We start from the raw sequence: 23,625 nt of genomic DNA on the forward strand, positions 1-23,625 counted from the left end.
CACGCACCGCCAGCATCACTCCGAGAGAGGTGCACGCGCACACACGCGCACACGTACACACACACACACATCACGTACACACACACACGTACACACACACACACGTACACACCCACGCACGCACACACACACACACACACGTACACACACACACGTACACACACACACACACGTACACACCCACGCGCGCACACGTACACACACACGTACACACACACACGCGCACACGTACACACACATACACACAGAGAGATACACAGCAAAGGCGGTGGAGGGTCAGGTGCTCGTCAAGGGCAAGTCGACCAATGGAATGGCCCTAAAATAACTCGCAACGCGCGCGGACACAATGCCAAACAACATACTTTGTGTGTCTGTGCGTGACTGTGTGTGTGTCTGTGTGTGTGTGTGTGTCTGTGTGTGTGTGTGTCTGTGTGTGTCTGTGTGTGTTGAACTTCTTTCGCGCCGTACGTAATCAACCATGCTAATCGGAAGGGGAAGGACAAATTGAACGCAACAAAAGCCGCTCTAAAGAAATTAGTTTTCAGTGTAGGTTTGGCCCCAGACGGTTCGGGAATTGGCATCTGTTACCGGTCTCGCTGTGAGGTTATTACAGGGATACTGCACCAAGGTGTTGAATATAGTAACTAAACTAAATCATGTTTATTTTATTTCACCAGGTAAGGCCCACTGAGCTATACAGCTCTCTGATAGAAGCGACCTGCCCACAAATGATAGCTTATCACGTGGACATTTAGAGCAGCCAGATACTCTAAACGCGTGGTGATGTTGAGTCTAAATGCGGAGGGAAAAAACCGGAGGACCCGCAGTAAAATCCACACTACCACGGGGAGAGAGAGAGTGTGACACGCAAACTCCAAATATGCAGGTGGGCGTCAGGGATTGGGGATTGAATCCACGACCTCCTGTATACCATGCGAAGTTGTAAACATCTCCTAGCCACCGTGCAACTGGTGGCCACGTTGAGCCACCCACCCATCGGGTGGGGAGGCAACAACGAAACTTTGCTCTGCCCCCCCCCCCACGCACAACCCCCCCCCCCACCCCCCACGCCCCCATGACCCCGCCCCCGCGGTTTGATGAATTGTCACGATTTGGAGTCGTGATTCAATTCAAGAATCAATCTTGCCGCCGTGCGTTATGCCAAATGCAGCACGCTCTCGTGGATGCAAAGGTCACTGAACCCACGACGTGCAATTCCTTTACATAGCGTACACAACACAAAACAATCATGGGCGTCGCTGTGCAGAACATGAGCAACAAAATAAAAACAAAATCAGACGATGCACCCACCTTCCCATGTTTGTCTCTCCAGATTAATGTTTTTTTTTTAAGACATCACGTCAGGCGCACACAGTGCCTTCTACGGAGCGATCTTTTTTGGTTGTTTGCTCGGCAGCATTGGTTTCGCGCTGCAAGTTAGCACGCACCATTCACAAACGCACAATGCGATTATGCATAAATACACAATGCGATAAAACATTTATAATATCAACGTGTAACAGGCCGCCGCCGGGCGGTGTTCGTTCGTAGCAGCTCTCGGAGAGAGAAAGAGAGAGAGAGAGAACGACTCAGGAGCTGGAGCCAAATCCGCCCCCGCCAATCTCTGCTGTTCTCTAGATATGTTGAGATGTTTTCAGCCAATGAATGAGTGTTTATTTTTTCACGTGGGAGAAAACCGGAGCAAAACCGGAGATAAAACTCACACGCGCAAGGGGGAAACGCTGTATCCCGTGACATCAGCCCACACTCTACCCGTACTGGATTAGTGCTGGCGAGCCAGCGGTAAGGCTCCTCCTTGATGCCCACGGGAAGGGAGTCTCGCAGTGATTTTTGTCATTTGTGCGGTAATCAACCAAACCCACCACTGCTGGATTACAGACCACGTGCTAAACCATAAACTAAACTTTTATTTTGTTATTTTACCAGGCAAGGCCCACTGAGCCATGTAGCTCTCTTTCAGAAGCGACCTGGCCACAAACGATCGCTCAACGAAGTGGCTTATCGCGTGGAAATGTATAGCAGCCAAACACTCTGAACGTGTGTAGATTTAAAATGTGGAGGGAAAAACCTCTGGGAGGACGCGGAGAAAAATCCACGCGACCACCGGGAGAGAGGCACGCAAACTCCAAATACACAGCAGCAGCAGCAGCAGGCGTCAGGGTCGGGATCGAACCCACAATCTCCTGCATACCAGGCGAGACAGTTAACATCTCCTAGCCACCTTGGTACCCCTCACACGCAGGGAGCTCTGAGCAGATGATATCGGAGGGGGGGGGGGGGTGGTGGTGGCAATGACGAGGCCGCATTTGGCAACAGAGTGGCCACGTGTCGTGATTTAGCACCACCCAGGGCTGCTGTCCCAGCTGCTGCTGAGACCGGGGTGGTGGGTGGGGGGGGGGACGTCAGCATCGGCACTCAGACACTGCTCGTTCGCCGCCGTTCCTTCCCAAGCGCTGCTCCACCTGCTCCCGCGACGCGACGCTCCACAAATGTCTTGCCCGAGTTTGCGTGGCGGCCGCGAGAACGGCCGCGCGTCGGCCACCACGCCGATGGATTCACTGCCGCGACGTCGCTCTTGGCCGAAGCAAAGCAAAGTAAAAGCAACGATGAACGTCGAGTGACTCGGCGTTCGTCGAGTGACTCGGCGCTTCACGCCGAGCGGCCGTGGTGCCTGAGCACGTGGCCGCCTGTCACCGGGCACTGTGGAGGGAGCGACAGCGATTGGTTTTCGGTGGATCACCGCACAAATGACAAAAACTATAATTTCAAGACTCTCTTCTCGCCCGGGGGGGGGGGGGTGGGGGGAGGGGGGCGTCGAGGAGGAGGTGGCCCACCCCTGGCTCGCCGGCAGAAATGGAGTAGAGCAAAGCGTGGACCGACATCGCCTGTCCCCTTTCCGTATGGGATAGAGCGTTGCCCCCTCCCACCTCTGTGAACACTCACGAACTGGCTAAAGACACCGCAATATTTAGAGCACTGCAGAGCAATTGTCGGCGCCCGCTCGCCGCCAGGGAGCCTGCCAGCTCGTCTGTGGCTCCGCTGTGATCGCGAGCTGCAATTTGCACGAACGAAGACGCTGTATAACGCTAATGAGTAACATCTATTTGTTTCATATTCTTGGTTCTTTCGGAAAAGTCACGTTGAAGGGAAACAATAAAATAATAAAAATATAAAATAATAAAATATGTTTATTATTTTATTGTTTCCCTTCAACGCGACTTTACCGAAAGAACTAATAATATGAATCACTGCAGTCACAAAAGCTTTAAATACAAAATCTATTTGCTTCTTTCTTTCTTTTCAGTGACCCAATTGAGCATCCTTTCCGCGGCTTCTCGCTCCCCCCCCCCCCCCGTAAACTCGGGATGACGGTGAATGAATCATCGCGACGCAGATGATCTAACGGCGGGTGCGCTCATCTCCTGCACAGGTGGAGGATAGACACCGCACCGGCCGCTCTGACTGTGGAAGAGAACAAATGACGGAGCGCCGTGGTTAAACCTACATCGGAAACTCACTTCCCTAAAAGCACTGCTTTTTTTGTGTGTTTAGTTTGTTGTCCTTCCCCCGTCACCTCCGATTAGCACGGTTTGGTTATGTACGGTGCGGAAGAAGTTCAACATGCATAGATACTACAGCTGCTGTTGTCGATGTCGATGATGATGATGATGAAAAGTGCTGTCTAAAGAAAACACATTTTTTTTTACGTAAAAATACCGCGGTATGAACTCGGTTCATTTGGCATGAATATTAAACGTGCAAGACTATAAATTAAATTGTCCGCCCCTTCGCAAGAATGTTAAACTTTGTTTTATTACAATAAAGATAATTGCTACCTAGATAACTACATGCAAACATCATTTGAGTTGTTTTAGGCATCGGAAGTAATTCGTTTAAAGTTCGTTAATTTATTTGGATTTTATTTCTCGTATTCAGCGTTTTAAATAATAAAATGCTCATTTAGTTTCTGACGCGTTGGATTTGCAACGCAGTCAGCGTCATCTTTATCCCACAATAGCGAGCTCTGAGATGAGACATCTTAGACTAAAAACAAAAATCTCACGGTGCTTAACAATGAATACGTTCTCATGATTAGCGCGGTGTTTCTTTGATGCAATTCTCTGCACAGGTGTCCATCGGCAGGCGTGCCGGGCAGGCTTCCATGGTGTCACGGTCAGCACGCTGGACTTGCGATCCAGAGATTCGCAGCTTCGATTCCATTTCCCGATGCGGCGGTTCAAACAGCAACGGTGCAATTTTCCGAATGCTTACCTGATGTTATTTCTATGTATTTACAGAGCGTCTTAACTCACGGCGCTCGAGAACATAGTTTTAAAAGCAGGTTACAAATACAGTATAGAGTTTCGATTTAAAGCTTTCGTGACTGCAGGGATTCATATTCTTGGTTCTTTCGGTAAAGTCACGTGGAAGGGAAATAATAAAAGAATACATATATAAAACAATAGAATTCCCACGACGTTTCGATTGCAACACAAGCAATCATCATCAGGTGTGATGATGATGAGGTGTGGTTTTCACACGTAGAAGGGAATCATCATTAGGTGTGATGGTGATGAGGTGTGGTTTTCACACGTAGAAGGGAATCATCATTAGGTGTGATGGTGATGAGGTGTAGTTTTCACGCGTAGAAGGGAATCATCATTAGGTGTGATGGTGATGAGGTGTGGTTTTCACACGTAGAAGGGAATCATCATTAGGTGTGAAGGTGATGAGGTGTGGTTTTCACACGTAGAAAAGAATCATCATTAGATGTGATGGTGATGAGGTGTGGTTTTCACACGTAGAAGGGAATCATCATTAGGTGTGATGGTGATGAGGTGTGGTTTTCACACGTAGAAAAGAATCATCATTAGGTGTGAAGGTGATGAGGTGTGGTTTTCACACGTAGAAGGGAATGATCATTAGGTGTGAAGGTGATGAGGTGTGGTTTTCACACGTAGAAGGGAATCATCATTAGGTGTGACGGTGATGAGGTGTGGTTTTCACACGTAGAAGGTAAATAATAAAATAATACAAATACAACCACGCCTGATGATGATTGCTTGTGTTGCAATCGAAACGTCGTGAGAATTCTATTGTTTTATATTTTAATTATTTTATTATTTCCCTTCTACGTGACTTTACCGAAAGAGCCAAGAATACAGTATAGAGTGTTTTAGATACGGGGCTGCACCTACACTTCATAATCACGTAAATATGCGAAGAGCATTCGTGTATAATATGCATTGTCACACGGTCACGTTGCATTCGGTCATCCAATCGTCTGTGTGATGCGAATCAGCTGCTCGTGTTACATTTTGGCGGATAGTTAGCAACAACACAATGGAAATGAGACGGAAAATAATGACACAGGGTGCACATGAGGCGATACAACATTAGACGCAAAAAAATAGTTTGATGCTTGACTTCAATTACGGTCCCGAATTGTGTCGCTGTGTTGAAATGTGCCACTGTGTTTTGTGTCAATTATTTGAATTGTGTCACTGGATTGAATTGTGTTATTGTGTTGAATTGTGTCACAGTGTCGAATTGTGTCAATTTGTCCAAATTGTGTCACTGTAAAGTTGTGTCACTGTGTAAAATTGTGGCAATGCGTTGAATTGTGTCACTGTGTTGAATTGTCTCACTGGGTTGAATTATGTTATTGTGTTGAATTGTGTCACAGTGTTGAATTGTGTCAATGTGTCCAATTGTGTCACTGTAAAATTGTGTCACTGTGTAAAATTGTGGCAATGCGTTGAATTGTGTCACTGTGTTGAATTGTGTCACAGCGTTGAATTGTGTCAATGTGTCCAATTGTGTCACTGTAAAATTGTGTCACTGTGTAAAATTGCGGCAATGCGTTGAATTGTGTCACTGTGTTGAATTGTATCAATGCGTCGAATCGCTGCGTTTGGGGAGTGACACTTTATAACCCGAATTCCTGGAGATATTAAGACGAGCTCAGCTCTCCGGCGTCGCTCGGCAAACGATGTCCGACGCTTCGGTCCACGTGCCGGGAACTTCCTTCAGGAGCAGTTCAGAATAACTTCTGAACAACCCCCCCCCGCCCCCAGCGTGATACGGCGAGCATCGTTTTGCCGAACCACGCGCGGTACGGCCCAAAGACAGGTCGGAGAGTTGGGCAACAGCACAGCCGTCAACATTTAAATCCTACAGGGGAGTTTGGAGAGTGGCGGTGGGGGGGGGTGGTATGTATCTAGTTTGTGGATTCAGAAGCATAAGCAAGCGTTGACCCATTTCCCTAAAAAAAAAGTTGAAAGACAGCTGGGTTTGTTTGAGCCGTGAGAGAATTAGTGCTTCCTGAGAGGTCATCGCCGGATTACCTCAAAGGGCTCTCAATCTCTCTCCGTTTTCGATGCTGGACAAACGTGAATGTCATTTATTTATATCCGGCGAAACATCGCCCCCTGAAGATAGATCAACGTTCTTTCGCAGAGGGATGGTGCTGCCTGCATCGCGACTTTTCGGCCAAACTCGGTGAGCGAGCGTCTGGCTTCGTGCGGGAGGGAGCCGGAGGAGCCCGGAGATTAAGCCACCGCAAAGACAACACTCAGAGCTCCAGACGCCACTCGCGGTCGAAATGACCTCCTGCACGATCGAACATCGAAGCGGTGCTCACCTCCCGTGTACAGTCAGTGCTGGAAATTCCACATTCCTATGGCAGGGGAGAGCCTTTACATCGGACTGCTTTTGTTCCTTTTTTACAGTATTTTTGTTTTTCGTCGAAGAAAGTCGTCGTGATTTGCAGATATATTTACGTTTCAGACCGGTTCCCTCCTGCTGTAGCGTATTGAAGCACCCTTCCGATATTCGCCGTTTGTATCGCCACCTTCGCAACCACAGTTGCAACCAAGACCTGTACAACGCACGACCTCAGTACCATCGCAGCCCGCCCACGAAATGCACCCCATAGCACAGTGGTTCTTCACCGATGTTAAGAGGGGGGCCACTTTCGCTGACAAGACATCACCAGTGTGATGACGGCCGCCACGCATTTGAAACCGTTGTTGGGTTTGACAGCAGCACGACGATGATGGACGGTGTTGTCACTCTCTCTGTATTGTCCTGGGACGCACGTCAGGGCCGCACTAAAGGCCACCAGGGGCCTTGCAACGAAGAACACCGCTCCGACAGCAAGCTAAGTGGTATGAATGCAATTTTCCTTCTTAATCTATCGAACAAAAGTCTCACCACTCTCGATTTCGTCACAAAGCTTGTTGCTCATTGCGTCGACTCCGATGGGTGAGGGCTTCATGGTCAACCCCCCCCCCCCCCCCTCAACGTGGATTCAAACTCGGCGCTGCCACTCTCCTGCCGACGGCGAAACGGCGAGCCATCACCGACGCGGGAGGGAATCCGCACTCCAATTCAAGTAGCAGCGGGGAGGGCACTCTGATTTATTACGCCAAAGCGTTTTTTTTTTTTTTAGCCGTGCGTCAAAATCAAAGGCCTCCTCTCGAGGTGGCAAGGCTTGAAAGCACGACGAGGGAGGAAACGAGAGCAAAATGTGCCGGGACATTTATTTAGTTATTTACGTGTTCCGCCTGCGTGAAGAAATTACGATGCGAGAAGAAGAAGAAGGAGAAGAAGAAGGAGAAGAAATCCAAATAAAAAGGCAACACGGAATGTTAATGTAGTTTAAAGTGTTCCCTCCAGACGGAAGTGAAGGTCAGAGCGGTCGTGACTTGAAACATTGATTTTTTGTTTTGTTTGTACAAAATGACCTGTGGGTGAGAGACTGCCGAATGAGAATGCTGCCAGGTAAAGGTCAACAGGGCCTCAAATGGGATGGGAAGGGAGAGGGGGGGGGGGAAGTGAACAAAGCAAGACAAATGAATTAATGAACACCAAAATAAATCACTCGCAATTATTCAAACGATTGTCTCCCATTGACCTCATTAGATTGTTAAATCCGAACGAGAACGTGGCCCGCAAGTCCATATTCTGTTGAGGAGAGCAATGGGATTTTGTGGGGCTTTTTACTGTTGGAGAAATCTCACGAGATCATTTGGGATAAAGAATCCCGTTAATGTCGCTGAGGAAAACAAACGTTGATTGTTTTTAGGTGGCGCCCTAAGAGGGCTTGCTATGTAAACGGTGGCCACGACAGTTTTCTGCTGTTTTTATTTATTTATTCACTATCGGCTCTAAAGAAACTTACGATCGACTGAACACTTTAACAGCAATAATAAATTGTTTTTACAAGCGCCTTTCTAGCAGGCACTCAAGGCACCGTACATCACACGAAAATACAACCTTAACCAGAGACCAACGGAAACAATGACTAAGCAGACATTGAGGAGTAAATTTGTGAGAACCAAAGGAAAAAAGGCGTCTTCTTGCGAGGTTTAAACCACGTGGCGATCGCCTCCGAATCACCAACACCACTGGGCAGGGAGCTCACTCCATAGCCAGGGAGCAGCACAACACCTCTGGGCAGGGAGCTCACTCCATAGCCAGGGAGCATCACAACACTGGGCAGGGAGCTCACTCCATAGCCAGGGAGCAGCACAGCACTGGGCAGGGAGCTCACTCCATAGCCAGGGAGCATCACAACACTGGGCAGGGAGCTCACTCCATAGCCAGGGAGCAGCACAACACCTCTGGGCAGGGAGCTCACTCCATAGCCAGAGAGCAGCACAACACTGGGCAGGGAGCTCACTCCATAGCCAGGGAGCATCACAACACTGGGCAGGGAGCTCACTCCATAGCCAGGGAGCAGCACAGCACTGGGCAGGGAGCTCACTCCATAGCCAGGGAGCAGCACAACACTGGGCAGGGAGCTCACTCCATAGCCAGGGAGCAGCACAGCACTGGGCAGGGAGCTCACTCCATAGCCAGAGAGCATCACAACACTGGGCAGGGAGCTCACTCCATAGCCAGGGAGCAGCACAACACTGGGCAGGGAGCTCACTCCATAGCCAGGGAGCAGCACAACACTGAGCACGGAGCTCACTCCATAGCCAGGGAGCAGCACACCACTGGGCAGGGAGCTCACTCCATAGCCAGGGAGCATCACAACACTGGGCAGGGAGCTCACTCCATAGCCAGGGAGCAGCACAACACCTCTGGGCAGGGAGCTCACTCCATAGCCAGGGAGCAGCACAACACTGGGCAGGGAGCTCACTCCATAGCCAGGGAGCATCACAACACTGGGCAGGGAGCTCACTCTATAGCCAGGGAGCATCACAACACTGGGCAGGGAACTCACTCCACTAGCAGGTATATTACTTCCCTTCCACGTGACTTTACCGAAATATGAATTCCTGCAGTCACGAAAGCTTTAAGTCAAGATTTCAGACAATTTAAGTCAAAAACTCAGAGTGATTTCCCGATATAATGAGCGTAGAAGCATCGGTGCTCACTTCTCAAGTTTAGGCCTGAGTCAGTGGTAGACATTCCACAGCCAACTAGTAAAGGTTGTCACGTAAACAGAGCATGTCAAATCTGGCTGTCGCCTGATGAAGCCGGTTGTAATTACTGGCGAACTTTCGTACTCAGATTGTGAATGTTGTGGCTTGGCTCTCCAACACACCGGTGTGCTGTACTAGTATACTACACTATACACTACACTATACACTACTATACACTACACTATACACTACACTATACACTACTATACACTACACTATACACTACTATACACTACACTATACACTACACTACTCTACACTACACTACTATACACTGCACCACTATACACTACACTATACACTATAATATACACTACACTACTCTACGCTACACTACTATACACTACACTACTATACACTACACTATACACTACACTACTATACACTACACTACTATACACAACACTATACACTATACACGAGTGCTGTACTAGTGACGAATTGGTACGTTATGTTTACATGACAACCCTTACTAGTTGGCTGTGTCGGGTGGTGGCGGGTTTAACGACACAACATTTAAACATTCACGCGATCTAATCCAAATTAACCTCTATTATGGATAACCCTTTCCTATTCCGATGACGTACGTCACCAATTTTTCTTCAGATTCCATTCCACACGTGTGCATCATCGGAACGGAATCGTAAGAAAAGATCAAATAACTTTATCTGTACCGAGGCTCCCACAAGGCCATGAGGGAGGGCGTGTGGCACAGTTTGGCGCCAGAGTGCTGCCGTGCCGCTACGCTTCTCTGCGGTGAGTGACAACGTATTTAACAACAACGGCGCTGTACCTCTCTAAGTAAATAAAACCCCAAGCCGCTTGCGCACGCATTCCCAGATTCGGCGGTTGAACGGGACCCCCACCCTGCGTCTTGCCGACGTCTCTGAAGGGAAAGGTGCTAAGTGGCCAGTCGAATTTTTGCCGGATCGATTCCGCGTGACGCGTCACAAGTTAATTTGCACGCGGACGGTAAACACTGGTTTGTAAAAATGAAAAGGCCACACCGCTGGCATGAAGTACGAACAAAAATGATCGCGACGCACCGAGTCCCTTGAAAACTAAATGTCAGATATTAGATGTGTGATTTATAAAAATGGCCCTATTTCACTGCAATCTTAATTTGAATGCCCTTCGTTATTTCCCTTCAGGGTGATTTAATTTCACAGGTAGGCGTTTTTACGTGTCAGGTAATTTTTATTAACTTTAATTTGAGAGTGTGCTGTTCACGTGATAAGAGTAAACGCATACTCCCGACGTGCTCATTCGCCAAACAATATTTCACTTCCCCTTGCTCAGCGCTCTATTATGATTACGCAACACGTACACTGGGTTACTCAGGCCACTGCTGGCGGGAAGGGCCTCCAGGAAAGAAATTAGCGTGGTTGGCTACGTACGGTGCAAAAGGCCGCCACTGTGCCGAGATGTTAACGACCTTGCCTGGCATGCAGGAGGTCGTGGGTTCGAACCCAACCCCGACACTGACACCTGTATTTTTGGAGTTTGCAAGTTCTCTCTCTCTCTCTCCGTGGTCGCGTGGATTTTTCTCCCGGTCCTCCGTTTTTTTCCCCTCTAGATTTATAAACATGCGCTTAAGAGTATTTGGCTGCTATACAATTCCATGTGAGCTATTGTTTGTGATAGCCTGGCCTTACCTGGTGAGATAGACAAAACAGAGCTTGCACTCTCTGGTACTTTCGAATATGTATTCCTGCAGTCACGAAAGCTTCAAATCAAGATCAAAACAGAGCTTAACAATGATAACACTATTTTTTCTTGGTTCTTTCGGTAAAGTCACGTAGAAGGGAAACAATAAAAATAATAAAAATAAAAAACAATAACATTTTCACGACGTTTCGACTGCAACACAAGCAATCATCATCAGGTGTGAAAACCACAGCAAGAAAATTTTGAAAAAAGTGTCAGTTTCCCAAAATTTTCTTGCAGTGGTTTTCACACCTGATGATGATTGCTTGCGTTGCAGTCGAAACGTCGTGATAATGTTACTGTTTTATATTTTTATTATTGTATCGTTTCCCTTCTACGTGGTGACTTTACCGAAAGAACCACAAACATGCATCCCTGCAGTCACGAAAGCTTCAAATCAAAACGATGACGCTGCCGGAACTTGGCGGGATACCGCTTTTCAAAAGGGGCCATGGGACGCATATCGTAGAGGCTCTGCCCCGGGGCTGCACGAGGTGAGCGTGGCCCGCCCGCCGTCACCTTGTCCTCCTCGGCGCGCAGGTCGGGCATGGTGCTGATGCAGAGGCTGACGGCCGTGATGGCGACGAAGACGACCGAGAGGAAGGCGAAGATCTTCCCGGGGAGGCCCGAGCTGGGGTCCTCCACCATGTCGCGCAGGCGGCTCATGAGCCAGCTCAAGCGCCTCGCCGCCCGCGTCCTCGCTGGGACGCCGCCGCCGCCGCTGTCGTCCTGCGGGGACGTCGCCGCGGAGGGGACGAAAAGCAGCGGCGACGAAAAAAAGACACCACGAAGGGTTTTCGCCCCGTCTGTCGCGAGCGACGATGCGTCGGCGAAGGTACGTTTGAAAACGAAAGATTATAATGAGAACCGATAATTTTTTTTGTTTTTTTGACCTAAGCGGCTATCGGGAGCGTGAGGAGCGTGGGGTGTGTGGGGGGGGGGGCGGGGGGGGGAGGGCAGGGGGTGCCGGGCCCCCCCCTCTCTGGTGGCCAAAGCTACGAGTTGAGGCCCCCCGTTGACGACCACCATGCAGCATGCTTACAACAACAGCGTCAAAGAACACAAAGCATATGTTGACGACGACGGAGCGCCCCGACGTCGTGAAACGTTCGCGACCGTGAACGTAACGGCGATGTGATTAGGCGAGAGGAGCCGCGAGCGATATATGAATGGGGCCATCCGTGAATGACGTCACGCGATTTTGGACGATTTTTGACCCCCCCCCCCTCCTCCTCGTCACACGGCGTCACAAAAAGTCAGACCCCCCCCCCCCTCAAATATGACGTCACAAAGCTCTGCCCCCTCCTCTTCCCCAAAAACATATTTCCATTTTTAAAATAAAACAAGCTTCAAATCGCTTTAAACTATCGTCATTGGAGTGCGTATTTCATGTGGCCCTGCACTCTGATGTTGTAGGCGAAAACATTTATTAGAAAGGAGGCCTTGGAAAGCTGAAATTTAGCATAAATTTCACTTGAAAATATTCATCGTCTAACTAAAACTGCAGATGTTCAGAATATTATATTGAAATTCTCTTATAATTGTAATATATTTAAAGTAATTATAAGTTTAAAAAATACTTGAAACTTTGTAGTAGAATGAAGCAAAATGGAGAGTACAATTATAACAATTACATATTCATTCCAAATAATGAAAATCCCTGGTAGAATCATTAAAATCAAAGTATTTAGTAACTAAATGTATGCTTATTCATTCTCCGATGGAAAAGCAAAATGCTCCCTCATGCGGATTGTGTAGTCGGAGTAACCATTAGCCTTAAGAGATTGGTGTACGTGCTTAAGTTCAACATTTTCATGGAGAAATTTGAGACTGACGCCATCCAGACTGCCACTCTGCGCCCAACCTTATGGAAGAGGTACGTGGATGACACTTTTGTCATCTGGCCACATGGCCGGCCTGCTCTAGACCAATTCTTCGACCACATCAATTCCATACACTCAGCCATCAGATTTACCATGGAAGTCGAAAAAGATGGCAAGCTACCTTTTTTGGATGTCCTAATAAAAAAGAGACCTGATGGTTCAATGAGCCACTCTGTCTACAGGAAAGCTACCCATACGGATGCTTACCTGAAACCGGATTCCCACCACCATTCATCCCAGAAGAACTCCCTCATCAAGACTCTGCACTATAGAGCCCAATGCATATCCGACCAGGAACACATAGCCAGTGAACTCAAGCACGTACACCAAGCTCTTAAGGCTAATGGTTACTCCAACTACACAATCCGCAAAGCTATCACTCCAACCATGAAGAAGGACCCTCTTGAGGAGCCTTTCAAAACCATCACTTTACCCTACATTGCGGGGATCACAAAAAAAATCTCCAAAATCTTGAATAAACACAAGATCCAGGTCCGATTCAAAACATTACATAAAATCCGTGATCTGGTTCCGTCTGAAAAAGATGTGATTTCGGACAAACTAAGTTGCCTCTGTGGTAGTAGTTACATTGGAGAAACCAAACGGCATGTCTCGGACCGCATCCGTGTACACAAAGCAGACCTAAAACACAGTAGGACCAACACCTCGGCCGTGGCAGATCACTGTTATAATTCAGTAGGCTCACATGACATTGACTTCTCCAAGACAGAGGTTATTTTGCAAACCATTTGGCTACCATGAAAGATTCGTTCATGAGGCTATCCACATATACAAACACAGAGACAATTTCAACCGAGAAGATGGATTATGGCTTAGCAATCATTGGAAGGATTTGATAAACCATTTCGGGTCTTAATTGATTGTTCACGCTTATGGTGGCTTTCAGACCGCATCCATTATTTTCGTCTCCCCCCTCCTCTTTTCCGAACATAGATGGACTCGTCCATCTGAGCAAACTGTCAAATCGCTCTCCGTGGTGCTAACGTAAAAAAAAAAACGCCACTTTTTTCAAATTTTCTTGCTGCGGTTTTCACACCTGATGATGATTGCTTGTGTTGCAGTCGAAGCGTCCGTGAGAATTTTTTTTTATTATATTTTTATTATTTTATTGTTTCCCTTCTACATGACTTTACCGAAACAACCAAGAATATAGTTACTACTGGCCAAGACTAATTGGGGGATTAGATCGCGTAAATATATAAATGTGTCGTTAAACCCGCCACCACCCGACACAACCAATTGGGAAGGTTACATTGCAAATGTTGTGGCTTGGCTCTCCGACACACCGGTGTGCTGTACTCGTAACGAATTGGCACGTTCTGTTTACGTGACAACCCTTACTAGTTGGCCGTGTCGGGTGTTGGCGGGTTTTACGACACATTTATATCTTGATTTGAAGCTTTCGTGACTGCAGGAATCCAAAGAGTACAGACACATTCGTATATTTACGCAATGTAACCCAAAACACCTGTATTATGGAATAATCTTCTCCTGCACGGTATCCATGCCGCTGCCTGCACGACCTCTCCCCCGCACCCTCTCCCCCTCCATGAGGGCTCTGAGCAGTGAGGGTAGAACGACAAAACGTGCATTTAGAATATTTGGCTGCTATATATTTACACGCGATGTTGACAAAACAACTCTATAGTAGCTCAGTGGGCCTTACCTGGAAAAATTAAAAAGTTCAGTTTTTTGTTTCACATTTGCTTGTAAATTTGAAACTCCACGGCAGGCCTGCACGTGTGGACCGGCCGCGTGACCAGTGTGTGACGATTACTTGAACCGGTCCGTGTACTCCCCTAGGTCGACTCATCCTCAAATGAGTACCTGGTGTGGTATGTCATTGTTGCAGCTCGGGAGACAAAGGTGGCCGGGCGTGGTTCTGGCCACCCACCCCCTCATAGGTGCTCGCCCATACTGGAAATATGTGAAAAAGAGCTTCATAGCTCATCGGATTCCTCCTGCAGTTTAAATAAAGATTCTGATTCTGACTTGCCCGACAAGTGTGTTCAGTCTTGGATTTGAAGTTTTCGTGACTGCAGGAATCCATACTCTTTGGTTCTTTCGGTAAAGTCCACGTGGGTATAAAATAAAATAAATCACGACGTTTCGGGCCCAACACAAGCGTCCGTGACGCTTTCCCACCTGATGACGGACGCTTGTGTTGCGCCCGAAACGTCGTGATTTATTTTATTTTATGCCCACGTGACTTTACCGAACGAACCAATGAGTATGAGTGTGTTCAGGCTACACGAGAGATCTTTGCCTTCCAGGAGGAAAACGACAAAACGCTGAACGTATTGTTTTTCTTGTATCGTATTCACTTGCACGGTTCTCCGTACAGTCATGTGATTCTTGCATTAATAAATTAATAGATCTGTGGGCCGTTGGGTTCACGCGTGAAACCATTCTGCATGTGCGTCGGGGATGTAGCGGGCGGTGGAGCGCATTAAAGATATTAAATGCCGATGCTGATTATGATTACGGTGACCACATTTGGACAACGCTCCAGATTTGGGAAGCCAATGTTGTTGGGGTTTATTTTTTGCACTCTAAAAGATTAAGAATTAGGCTTTTTTTTCGGTTCGTCTACAGCAACCGGCCGGTTGGCTCAACGGCAGAGCGAGCGGCCCTCAATGGGAAGGTTGCGAGTTCACATCCTGGTTGGGGATAGGGGAGGGAGGGGAGGGAGGGGAGGGAGGGGAGGGGAGGGAGGGGAGGGAGGGGAGGGAGGGGAGGGAGGGAGGGAGGGAGGGAGGGGAGGGAGGGAGGGAGGGAGGGAGGGGAGGGAGGGAGGGAGGGAGGGGAGGGGAGGGAGGGAGGGAGGGGAGGGGAGGGAGGGGAGGGAGGGGAGGGGGGGAGGGAGGGAGGGGAGGGGGGGAGGGAGGGAGGGGAGGGGGGGAGGGGAGGGGGGGAGGGAGGGAGGGAGGGGAGGGGGGAGGGAGGGAGGGGAGGGAGGGAGGGAGGGGAGGGAGGGAGGATTGACTCTGCCCATCATCCCTCCGAGGTCATGAAAACGATATCGACTTAAGCCAAGAGTGGTTGTAGCACAGGGGAAGTTGACTTCAGCAACAAGGGATGCGGAATCCCCACCGCTGGGTCGGGGCTGTAGACAGGCGATGAGCGTTGCCTGAATGCTCGTTGGAGCAGGAAATCACTTTTGACGTTTTTCTTCGTTTCCCTTAAATAAACCAAAAGAATGAACTACTTTTTATTTTAATTTAAGCAGGTAAGGCCCACTGAGCTATGCTCTTTATCAGAAGCGAACCGGCCACGAAATTTGTAGCAGCCAAATACTCTGAACGCGTGATGTTGATTCTAAACACGGAGGGAAAAACCAGAGGACCCGAAGAAAAAAAAATCCACGCGACCACGGAGAGAGAGAGAGAGAACACGCAAACTCCAAATACACAGGCACTGTCAGGGTCGGGGTCGAACCCACGACCTCCTGCATACCAGGCGAGGTAGTTAACATCTCGCCACTTAAAGCCCAATGCACCCACGGGGGGAACTTTTCAGCGTTAGCACCGCGATGCATTTCTGCTGCCAGTGACGAGTTCCCCTCCCTTGGCCTCCCGTGACCTCCAGGGGCCTCGGCTGGCAGGGTCAAGCGTGAGTGCCCCGACCTCTCCCAATCACGTGCGGCGGTCGTGGAACGATCGCCCACCACCACCCCCCCGCCGCCCCCCATCGCGGCAAAACTCTCCCGAGATCCTCCCTAGCGGTGGCCCTCCGGTCAACGGTGGCGCGAGTGAGCAACTGCAGGGCTGCGCCTTTACCCGCCCCTTGCCCCCGGCGGAAGTTGCGGCCGGCCACGGCCAGCTTGGCCTGCCGGCCGGCCGGCTACGTCGCCGCGGCCGCCCGACTCACCATCTCGTCGCACTTGTCCGCCCCTTGCTGCCCCTCCTCCGTCTCCATCTCCTCGAGTTGCTTGACAGCCTCCGCCTCCTCCTCCTGCTTCTGGTAGAGGCGGCGGCGGCAGCACCACTCGAGGCGCGCCTCGTCCACGCCCCAGTAGGCGAGCTCCTCGCGGAAGGCGAGGGCGCAGGTGCCCCGCGACACACGCAGCTTGCCCGCGCGCAGGCACGCGGCGATGGCGCCGAACGCGGCCGGGTGGCGGTCGAAGAAGAACTCGTTGCAGGCGACGTCGTAGTCGTCGCACAGCGCCATCAGGTCGTCGTGGCTGTTGCAGGAACGCAGGCGCCCCAGGCGCTCCGAGGGGCAGCCCTCGTCCAGCGTCGTCCACGGCATGGAGAATCGCAGGCCGCCCACGTTGATGATCACCTTCGGCGGCCGGGGGGGAAAGGCCGTCGCCGGAGAGGGTTATCGTTCGGTCCGTTCGATCGGTCGTTTGTTCGTTTGTCGGTGTTAGTCAGCCAGCGGAGGCTCGAGGCTGCTTTGTGTTTTTAGTTTGTCGTCCTTCTCCTCCACGTACCTACAAGTAGGACGGTTGGCTATGTACGGTGCGAAAGAAGTTCGACGTACATGCATTCATGCTCGCAGCGGCGGCTTTTGGCTAGCCCTCGAACAAAGGCGGTGGTCACCGCATCATCGCGCGGCGCTTTCAGATGCGCTTCTGCGGCCGTCTGGAACGCTCTTCCGATATGAGGAAGCCACCGGAGCTATGCACGTTCAAATCGTCTAGATTGACAAACTCATTTCTTTAGAACTGCTTTTTTGTACCCATACTCTTTGTTTTTTTCGGTAATGTCACATAGGTAAAATAAAATAAATGAAAACAACTTCACCCTCACCTCTGATTGGCACAGTTGGCTACGTACGGCGCGAAAGAAGTTCAACATGCATACAGTACAAACATACTCAATTAGATGGCTGTACATTCCCCATTGAATTTAGTGCGTTTGTTGTTGTTGAGCCGAGTCGGGAATTTGCCCTGGCCTGCTCGCAAGTGAGATTTGCTGCTGTTGTTGTTATTGTTGCGGTTGTGAACCCAGAAAAGCCTCACTGGATCCCAAGATTATTTGGTATTAGGATCTTGCCAAGTTGTTGTTTTTTGCAGTCAGGGCTAATGTTGCTGCTAACTCTGCTTAATCCCAAATTAGTCTTTTGCAGGTAATTTGTCGGCACGGGAATGTGTTCACGCCCACACGAGCTACGTTGTTGTTGTTTTATCTGTGGGATATTCATATTGCTTTTCGACGTCATTGAAGTTGCAATGTTTAGCTATGGGAGGAAAAACGGAGAACTCGGAGGAAATCCATACATAACAGGGGAGAACATGAAACACTCCACACCGTTTAAGGGTTTCGCGACAAATATTATCCATAAGAGGTGTTTTTTTTCGGGTTAGATCACGTAAATATATACTCCGCAGGGCAATGCGCCCTTGCGGGCAATCCAATCCAGGAGCTTCTTGCTAAACTTTGTTTTATTTCACTATGTAAGGTCAACTGAGCTCGATAATGTTTTTTTACAGAAGCTACCTGGATTAACCTCTGCCTCCACCCTGCCCATCGTAATCTTCGTTGAGCACTGGTAGCGCTTGGATAATAACAATTAAATATAAACCACACTACTCAGCTGCACCAAATGTCACGGTTGGCTTACGCACGATGTGCGAAAGAAGTTCAATATAGAACACACATACAACATACATACAACAGACATTCAAAATACATACAACATACATACATTCACACATACAACATACATACAACATACAAGCAGCATACGTAGAACATAATAAAACATAAATTCATACAACATACATACAATATACATTCATGCAACATGCATACATCTTCAACATTCGAGGGGCAGCCCCGAGTGCTATCCAGTGATGGATCCAAGGGGCGAGGTGGATGAGGGACATTGCGCCCCCCTCCCACACCACCAGTGCCCTTTACCCCCTCCAAGGGGCCCCCCGCCACTTCAAAAGGCGGTGACTCCGGGACGTCGCCTTCCGCCTTGGGAAGTTTCTATGGGAAGATCGGCCCACCATGGGGGACACGGTGTCCATCAAGTGTTCAGTTGGTGCCAAGCGAAGGGTTAAAGGTGCAGCCCTGCAATTGCTAGCTCGCGCCACTGCTGGTAGAAGGGCCTCCACTACAGGGAGCACTAGAGGGCGTCTCCTGAGGGTGTGTGGCCTGCTCTTCCGTGCAGGCCAGATGTCTTACTAAACTATTTTTTTTTACCAGATAAGGCCCGCTGAGCTATAAAGCTCTTTTTCAGAAGTGACCTGGCCACAAATGAAAGCTCAACGAAGTGGCTTATCGTCATGTGGAGGTAAGAACCGGAAAAAAGCCACGTGACCACGGGGATCGAACCCACGGCCTCCTGCATACCAGGCGCTGTAGATAACATCCCGCCACCGTGGCACCACCTTCGCCACCGTGGCGTCTCGGGAGCCGTGGGAGTACCCACACTTTACTCCGTTACGTGCCAACCCGCCAGTTGACCGTGGTGCAACCCAGCTCTACGCTGCTGCGCGGACAGAGGTGGGCGGCTGGGGAGTGATCTAAGAAACTTGCTTCCGCTGTTTTCAAACAGCCGCGCCGGGCGGTGGAATCGAACCGTCGCCCTCCGGGTCGCAAGCCCGGTGCGCGAACCGTTACACCACCAGTCGGGCAGCTGGCTTTTCCGAATAAAAAACAAGCTTATCAGCCCTCTCTGTCAATCCACTGCTGGGTTAAAAACAAGCTTATCAGCCCTCTCTGTCAATCCACTGCTGGGTTAAGCCCCCCCATGTCAAGCCACGGTAGCTGCTCTGACTATATTTCACCACGCTGGTCCGTGTGGGTTGGTGACGCTTGCGGAACGAAAACAAACAAACTAAATATCGGAGGACCCGCTCACCTGCCGGGGTGGTCCGGACTGCTGGCGCAAGGGAGCCTCTCCAGTCCGCAGCTGCCGGCCCATGCGGTAGTGCAGCCCCTTGGCAGGCGGCTCCTCCACCGGCCCCAGCTGGCGGATGATCGCCGGCACGGCCGTGAAGCTGCCCACGTCGCTCAGGTCCGGCTCATTGCTGTTCGTCAGGATCGGCATCTTGCCTCGCCGTCGGCCGGGTGAGTCGGTCAACCGGCTGGACTTTAAAAAAAATAATATTCCACGTTGCCGCAAGGCTTTGAGACACTGAACCGTTCGGAGAAAAAAAAAAACCCCACCTCCTCTCCGTTGGGCGTATGACTGTGAAAGTTTTTTTTCCGTTGTTTGTCACCCTAATGCAATGGTGCCTTGCCTCGTGTGGTGACTTGGTCCTGCCATCGGAATGTGGAATTCCGTTCACTCCTTTAATTGCTTACGATTTGATCATATAATGCATCCAAAAATATTGCCACTGATCACTAGACAGTCAAAAACGCTAACAGTAGTGGAACTCGTTGGGTTGATAGGCCCCTATGCTCGCGACACGTCCGATGACTTGCCAAGCCGACGGCCGGCATGGACGGCCGCGACACACAAGGTCACTGCGCCACTTGTTGACCAAGCTGGTGTGGGGAGGATGGAGGTCGGTCGGCGCGCCCCTTCATTGTCGTAGAGAAGCGCATGGGGGGTGGGGGTAGGGCGGACCAACGACGTCCCTCGAGGTCAACTGCGATCGAGCGGCGGCCCGCCCCAAAGGCGACCGTCTAGCGAGCGAGTTTTACGAGGGACAGGCGAACTGCGACACGCCGGATCGATCCGGCCGCAGCGAGACAACGCAAATAACTCGTTATCGGCGGAGCGCGATCGAAGTTTTGCCTGCATGTAGCGTTGCCGCCCGTCGGACGATCTTGCCAGGGTCGTGCGTCTCTCTCCCACACGCTCACGCGCGCACGCGCGCGCGCGTTCGAAGGCGCGCACGCACGCACGCGCGCTGCTCAACGGACGAACGACCGCAATCTGCCTCTGTTCCCCGTGACCGCCGACAAGTCGAAGCCGTTCGCCCTGACGCTAAGTCGCTGGAATGCGGCGGGGGGCATCTTCCAGACGGGACGTGGCGTCGACGTCCGTCGCGTGCCGACTTGGGCCGCCCACCGCCACTCCCCCGTCTCCTCGCGGCAGCGGAGAGCGCAGCACGTCGCAGCGCCTCCGGCGGGGGGGCTCTCTATCAGTCCGTGCATGTGTCCATCCGTGCGTCCGTCGGCCGCCGGCGGCTCGTCTTGAGCCTTCCGTCGACTTCCGGACGGTCGAGCGTGCTAATACCCTCGGGAAGGCATCACCCCCGTTCCAGGCCTGGGCAATCGCGCGATCGGATCGGGAGAGGGGGGGGCATAGGAATTGGAGACGATAACAGCAACAAACAACAACACATCCCATGAGCACGGTTGACTATGTACGGTGCGAAAGAAGTCCAACACACACGCACACATAGAAAGCGAGCCACGTTGCCACCATGGTATGTGCCAGATGCCAAAAGGCCCACAAGAGAAGGGCCGAGCGGCCATGGGGAGTTGATATCGGGCAATTCGCCAGAATGATGATGCTGGATGTATTTACCAGCGAAACGTCGTACTCAAACTGTAAATGTGGATTCACTCTTCAACACACCGGTGGGCTAAAGTAGTGAATTATTTGTCTTTTGTCAACGTGACACTTTTTTTGCTGATTGGCCGTGTCGGGTGGTGGAGGGTTACGACACATTTATAAATAAACGCGATCTAACCAAAAAACGGTTATTATGAATATTAAAAACCTGTGAGCTACAAGTTTAATCATGACTTAAAGCTTTCGCCACTGCAGGAATTCTTTGGGTCTTTCGGTAAAGTCACCTAGGTAGGTTCAAAGAAAATAACAAAAAAACTACGACGTTTCGATCGCAACATAAGCGATCGTCATCAGGAAAGGGTGTTATTTTCTAAAGGAAAACTGTTTATAAAGGTTTAAAATGGGCGTAGCCCAAATGTCAGCAGCATGGGCGGGGCAGCTAATGTTAGTGATGGGCGCCGACCGCGATGGTGGTGCGTAAAAATTTGCATGTCAATGTAAGATCGGTGAGTGGCCTCCACGGCGAGCGTGCTGAGGTGGCTATGTTAATGTGAGAGATTAGCATGTTAATGTGAGAGATTAGCGTGTTAATGTGAGAGATTAGCATGTTGATGTGAGATCGGAGAGCGGCCTCCACAGTTAGTGCGCTGGGTGGCTATGTAAATGTGAGAGATTAGCGTGTTAATGTGAGAGATTAGCGTGTTAATGTGAGAGATTAGCGTGTTAATGTGAGATTGGTGAGCAGCCTCCACGGTGAGTGCGCTGGGTGGCTATGTTAATGTGAGAGATGAGCGTGTTAATGTAAGATCGCAGAACCGCCACCACCAGGTCGGCACGTGAAGGTGGCTGTGTTGGTGTGAGAAATGTAACCTGTTAATGTAGAATCGGAGAGCCGAAAATAACAACTAACATCAGAAGGTGGCAGGATGGGAACATCACAGCCAGTTATGACTTAAACTGGATGATAACGTCCTTCCAATGATTCCTAAGTTTGTACCCATCTTCTCGGTTGAAATTGTGTCTGTATATATGGATGGCTTCATGAAAGAATCTTCGTTGATAGCCAGTGGAATCAATTTCGTGTGAGCCCACCGCATTTAAACAATGATCAGCCATGGCCGAGGTATTTGTCGTGCCTTATGTTCATGAACACGGTCCGAGACATGTCGCTTAGTTTCCCTAATGTAACTACTGCCGCAGACACAGCTTCGTTTGTAGACGCCAGGGTATTGCATGTCAGGGATCATATCACGAATTTTACGTACTGTTTTAAATCGAACCTGGATCTTGTGTTTGCTCATGATTTTGCAAATCTTTTTGGTGACCCCTGTTATGTAACGTGCAAGGTGATGATTTTTATTGGGTCCTCAGATGGTTCTTTCCCAGAGAATTAATCGAAAAGAGACCAGATGGCTCAATGGGACACTGTCTACAGGAAAGCCACCCATACGGATGCCTACCTAAAACCTGACTACCACCACCATCCATTCCAGAAGAATTCCCTCATCAAAACTCTACACCATAGAACTCGATGTATTTCTGACCATCATCACCTAGCCAGTGAACTGGAGCACGTACACCAAGCTCTCAAGATGAATTGGATATTCAGACTACTATGGACCACACTGAACCGTGCTCGAACACAACACGGCAGATGCGCGTTCACATTCCATAAATGGAAGATCAAAGAATTGCCCAACTGCGACTGTGGAGAAGTCCAAACCATCAAGCACATCACCGATGAATGCTCCATCCATGCACATCCTGGCGGTATCACTGAAATCCATACTGCTTCAACCCCACATCATTGGACTGGATGAGGAACCTTAGCATTCATTTATGACGATCATCAAGAAAAAAGCTAAACTGTCGCTTTTCACAACGCAATTCGAAAGGAGAAGAAGATGACGACCGCTTGTGCTGTGATCGAAACGTCGTAGTTTTTTCGATTTAAAGCTTTCGTAACCGCAAGGATTCATCTTCTTTGGTTCTTTCGGTAAAGTCACGTAGAATGAGAATAAAATAATAAATTGATAAAATAAAATAAGACAATAATATTCTCACGACGTTTCGGCCACAACACAAGCGTCGTGAGAATATTATTGTGTTATTTTATTTTATCAATTTAT

The 23,625-nt window shown here is 49.7% G+C and overlaps 1 protein-coding gene and 2 long non-coding RNA genes across 6 annotated transcripts in view; 1 reads left to right on the plus strand and 2 right to left on the minus strand.

Annotated features, from left to right (window-relative positions):
* Nucleotides 1-23,625, plus strand: part of LOC142930910 (uncharacterized) — a 559,094-nt gene that overhangs the window by 122,518 nt on the left and 412,951 nt on the right. The window lies entirely within an intron of this gene.
* Nucleotides 1-23,625, minus strand: part of LOC116952061 (voltage-gated potassium channel regulatory subunit KCNG2-like) — a 43,391-nt gene that overhangs the window by 4,844 nt on the left and 14,922 nt on the right. For 3 of the 4 annotated variants that reach the window (XM_032971085.2, XM_032971083.2, XM_076074044.1), the window contains exons 2-4: nucleotides 19,886-21,244; nucleotides 16,940-17,353; nucleotides 11,685-11,894 (exon numbers count right to left, since the gene is read on the minus strand). In XM_032971085.2, coding sequence (XP_032826976.2) covers nucleotides 11,685-11,894; nucleotides 16,940-17,353; nucleotides 19,886-20,074 — 813 coding nt within the window. In that variant the 5' untranslated portion in view covers nucleotides 20,075-21,244. The remainder of the gene's footprint in view (nucleotides 1-11,684; nucleotides 11,895-16,939; nucleotides 17,354-19,885; nucleotides 21,245-23,625) is intronic. The other variant, XM_032971086.2, reaches the window with a different exon arrangement.
* Nucleotides 7,547-11,376, minus strand: LOC142930907 (uncharacterized). The gene is made up of 2 exons (XR_012946889.1): nucleotides 8,521-11,376; nucleotides 7,547-8,475 (listed from the first exon to the last, which is right to left on the minus strand). It is a non-coding gene; the product is annotated as an uncharacterized LOC142930907 (long non-coding RNA).

This window comes from Petromyzon marinus, chromosome 45 (assembly GCF_048934315.1).
Source record: "Petromyzon marinus isolate PM22_M1 ecotype Great Lakes invasive population chromosome 45, UKy_Petmar_22M1.pri1.0, whole genome shotgun sequence".
NCBI lineage: Eukaryota > Metazoa > Chordata > Hyperoartia > Petromyzontiformes > Petromyzontidae > Petromyzon > Petromyzon marinus.